At 47.3% G+C, this 4,245-nt stretch overlaps 1 protein-coding gene across 1 annotated transcript in view; it reads left to right on the top strand.

Annotated features, from left to right (window-relative positions):
• The first annotated feature begins 487 nt into the window (after positions 1-487).
• cno (adherens junction formation factor afadin) overlaps positions 488-4,245 on the top strand; it is an 88,468-nt gene continuing 84,710 nt past the window's right edge. Inside the window, 1 exon segment of the mRNA XM_011495534.1 lies at positions 488-666. Within this exon segment, the coding sequence (XP_011493836.1) occupies positions 650-666 (17 nt within the window). The 5' untranslated portion in view covers positions 488-649.

Below are 4,245 nucleotides of genomic sequence, written 5' to 3'. Positions count from 1 at the left end.
CTTTGGAACGCACAAGGCGTCTCGAAATGTACGCGTATCTAGAAAATCGGGCCCCACCCCGCCACGTTGCTCTTTTCCACGCACGCACGCACGCACGTACGCACGTACGCACGTACGCACGTACGCATACAGACAGGTAGGCAAACAGGCAGACAGGCAGGCAGGCAAGCAGGCGGTCAGCTCGTATACAGAACCAAGCACGCACACGATTGCATGGGGCCCGCAGAGCGAGGAAAGCGTCTTGAAGAAGAGGCAGCAATAAAGACTCGGCGACGGCGAGAGAGGAGTTGTACACACGCAAACACGTCCAAGCGCGCGCGCGTACGCTACTACCGTGCGCGCGCTCTCTCTCTCTCTCTCTCACTCTCTCACTCTCTCACTCTCCCCCCGCCCCGCGGTACATTCCATGGGGCTTACGCTTACGCTCGGGCACTACGTCAGCGAGCGCTAGTAGCGCCAAGGCCCCCGCCGCCGGAGGAGCTCACCGCGTCAGGGTCCACCAATCTCTCGTCCGCGCCTCGTACTCTCGGGTGTGGTGTCCTTGTGGTTGGCAGCACTATCGCGGCATACCTGTGCTCCCCTTCCGCCGTGCCCCAGGCCGCTAGTCGCCGAGGCCCTCGGCTTTTCCCCCAGCGGTATCTCTTAGAGGATGACAGTTCCCGAGGAGTGAGTATTAACCATTGAGAGACGACTTGATTCTTCTGGCCTAGTCGACCACTCGGTCATCTTACGTCCCGCACCTCCTGGACATCGCGGCTCCCGAGAGACGCTTCTTTACGTCGGTCATTGCCGACGCCCGTGCACGCGAGCGAGCGATCGGGAGAGAGAGAGAGAGAGAGAGAGAGAGAGAGAGAGAGAGAGAGAGAGAGGGAGAGAGAGAGAACGTGAGCGTGAGCGTGAGCGTGAGAGAGCGTAAGAGAGCGTGAGCGAGCGTGAGAGAGCGAGGGCGCGGGAGGGAAGGAACGAGGGGCCCGAGCAGGAGGAAGGATATATACCTTAACGAGCGCACCGATGCGCGTCGGGCGTAGTCGTGTGCGTGCCTGCGCACAATGCACGTGCGCGAGTAGGGGGCGCCCCTCCTCGCCCCGAAAAACTCCCAACGGCGATGCAACGGCGACGTAAAGGATGAATTCCCGCCACAATGGGATACTTTCGCCGGCCGTGAGGGCACTATTTTTAGTTCGGTGCCGGGACCCATTTTCGCGGGCCCCTAGCGGCCGTTGGCACGCACGTTTTATTTGGGTCCGCCTGGGGCCACGGGGAGCTCCCGGGACCGCTGCTCCGGATCCCCCGAATGCCGTGTCCATCCCTCGTCGTGGCGGGACTGTTGTTCGTATTGCCTTACCGACTTTTACCGACCGTTATGCAATTTTAAAGAGCTCGGGCCAAAGAGGACTTGGCTCGTCTCCTCCTCGTTCGCTATTGGTTTGCTCCAACGGCAGATGCGTGCTTTGCTCGCTCGATTTCTTTCCTCCGCGAGTCGGCGGTTATTTCATTGGGCTGAAGTGCCGTTTTCGTGGCCTTGTCGACTCGTCGACAGGAATTTCGACTTTGGCCAAGCGTTTACTCCGATGGCTGTGCGATGTCGTAAGTGATACGAGCGATTATTCTCAACAATTATTCGTCAAGGGGCTACTTTATAATTCACGGTGCGTTAAAGTCAGTCCACGTAGATTAAAAATTCATGTTTGAGGTAATTGTCGGGCGTGTTGTGATTTTTGTCGGTGGTTATCAATGATTACGATATCATCTAAAATCACTTGGGTTATTAAAATGTATTAAGGAACTATTTGGTGAACGAGCAGCCAACGAATACTTTAATGGTCATCGCCTTGATCCGCGGCATCGTTTAATTTAATATGCATAGATTTAATTTAATATGCATGCGTTGGTTACGAAATAACGAAATTCCGATGGGCCGGAGAGTAACGACGTTATAATTAACGGTTGAAAATTATATAAAAGAATTTTTGCTTCTTTTTTTTCAAAGGTTCACCATTGAATAACGGCTCTATTTGCTTTGGATATATGTCCGTACGTATGTACTATCTTGGTCGAATTCATTATCATAATTAATTGAAAAGAAAATGACACGGCATGCGAGAAGTCTGAATGGCTCGAGGGCAAATTTAATTTAATAATAAAACATAAAAATATCGACTCGACATTAAGGCGTTTATTAGTTTGGGAACGAGAGGAAATTGTCGAGTTTTATGCTTTATGTTTTTTTAAGCTCGCGAAATACAGTCAATGATTGACGATGAAATAAGGAAGATCCTCGAGGAGCTTGCAGGCGTTGAAATTGGCGTTTTTACGATTTTAAGTACGATGGGGATGGGTGACGGCGGGTGACATTGGTCGGCGTGGGGTGGGGTGAGAGATGAGAGATGGCGGAATGGTGGAACGGTGCGGGTGGGATGGGTGTGCGAGAGGAAAGACTGCAATGGCAAGCGACAGAGCTCCGGAGAAAAATTCCAATAATAAAAAAGCTTTCGGGTCCGCATCGGCGACTCGTGTATACTGCTGTCGTTCAGGCCACTCGAAAGCTTCTCGATACGACGATTCTCCACAAAAATTCGTTCTTCGAGAGTTTCACGACTTCACTTTGCACTCATAGCAGTGACTCTTCTTTCTCCTTTACCAGCGCCACTTTCACGTGATTCCTTTTTCCCGGAGGCGGACTCGTTCAATTCCGCGGCTCGAGCTTACGTTCGATTTACGCTCGTGATCGTCGGCCCTCCCATCCTCACCCACTCCCTCCCGGCCGCTTCTCTTCTCCATTCGAGTCTCAAGATGCGAAGTGTTTGCGAATTCGCAATGTAACGTGAATTAATGAGACAAGTCGTGAAGATTAGGGGGAGGTGAGGAGAGTGCCGTTGCTTTTCGATTTTATTTATGATTTAAGCGCCGTCTTCGCAAGCTCCAGTCCCAGCCTTTTCCGCAATATCTTCTCCTCTTCTTCAGTTCCCTTCAAAGTTCCCTTCAATGTTCCCTTCAATGCCTGCTTAAGCGTACTCTTTTATTACGATGGATTTTATTAATGATTTCCCTTACGCGATTCGAGTGTAATCTCCGAGCCAATTTTAATGTGCCACAGCAGGACTGATTGTTCACAAAATTACCGCCATATAATTTTTATTAATTTTTTTTTAATTAGACCTGATTATGCCGAATTACGAGATCGTTACGACAAATATCTAATTCTAAAGTATCATGTAAATAAAGGGCCGTTAATGAAAATTTTTATATATTTTGCACGTGGATAAACGATCGTTTTCGAATAAGAGGGATATAATTGTAATTACGTATCTAGGAGGAAAAATGTTGGCGATACTAGTGTTACCCAAAGAATCTAACCATCCCATAATAGAGCATCATTAATTGGCTAAAGCGCACTCTTATTTAAATTTTTCCCGTTTAAACGAAAGGACGATTCGCCTGCCATTCGTAGAGAATGTACATTGAAAATGAAATGCATTTATAATGTAGCTTACAATTAATTCTAAGCTTTAAATAATTTATAATTAAAATTGCAAGAAAATTGAATGAAAAACTAAAATTCTCTAGTTTTGCTCCTTCACACGCGTTCGCAAATATATCGGTACTTCTATTAAAATTCTAAGAATTATCGTCTGGTCAAAGTTTTGATACGAAATATCAAAGCACAGATACGAATAACAATCTTACTAGATAAATAAGTTGATGCTGCAATGGTAAAAGTGGCATTGTCAGTCGACCTACGCCCTTCCTTACGCTAAAAGTTTCATTGTTTAAAACTTGTTAAAGTATTTTAATTAAAAGGGAAGCTTCGCTGCATCATGAATTTTTCCACAACTATAAACTGAAAATTGTATTTTCAGTCGGTTTGCTGCTGAAAGTATCTCGCTAAATTCGATATACGTATCGAGAGTCAAGCTCTCTGTCTTCTTGTTTTAACGTCGCAATAAAAAAAACTTGCGTAATTTGTGGTAGAGGGAGTGAGAAGAAACAATTCTTAGGTAGGAGCCGTATTAATGTATTTAACGGATCGTAAACGCAACCGGATATTCCGCTCCAAAGCAAATGTTCTTGGAGAAACGCGAGCCCTTCCGACGCACAATGCACATAATAGGTGACAATCGTGGCTTTGCTATGATTATTGTTGAGGAAGGATGGAGAAAGTCGAACGAGGGCCAAACACGCAAACGTGTATCCTTTTCCTCTCCTCTCCCACTCAGCCATCGCTCTCTCTCTCTCTCTCTCTCT

Source organism: Ceratosolen solmsi, unplaced genomic scaffold, assembly GCF_000503995.2.
Source record: "Ceratosolen solmsi marchali unplaced genomic scaffold, CerSol_1.0 scaffold1, whole genome shotgun sequence".
Taxonomy (NCBI): domain Eukaryota; kingdom Metazoa; phylum Arthropoda; class Insecta; order Hymenoptera; family Agaonidae; genus Ceratosolen; species Ceratosolen solmsi.
Note: the sequence above shows the minus strand (reverse complement) of the source record. Positions and strands in the feature narration are given on the sequence as shown.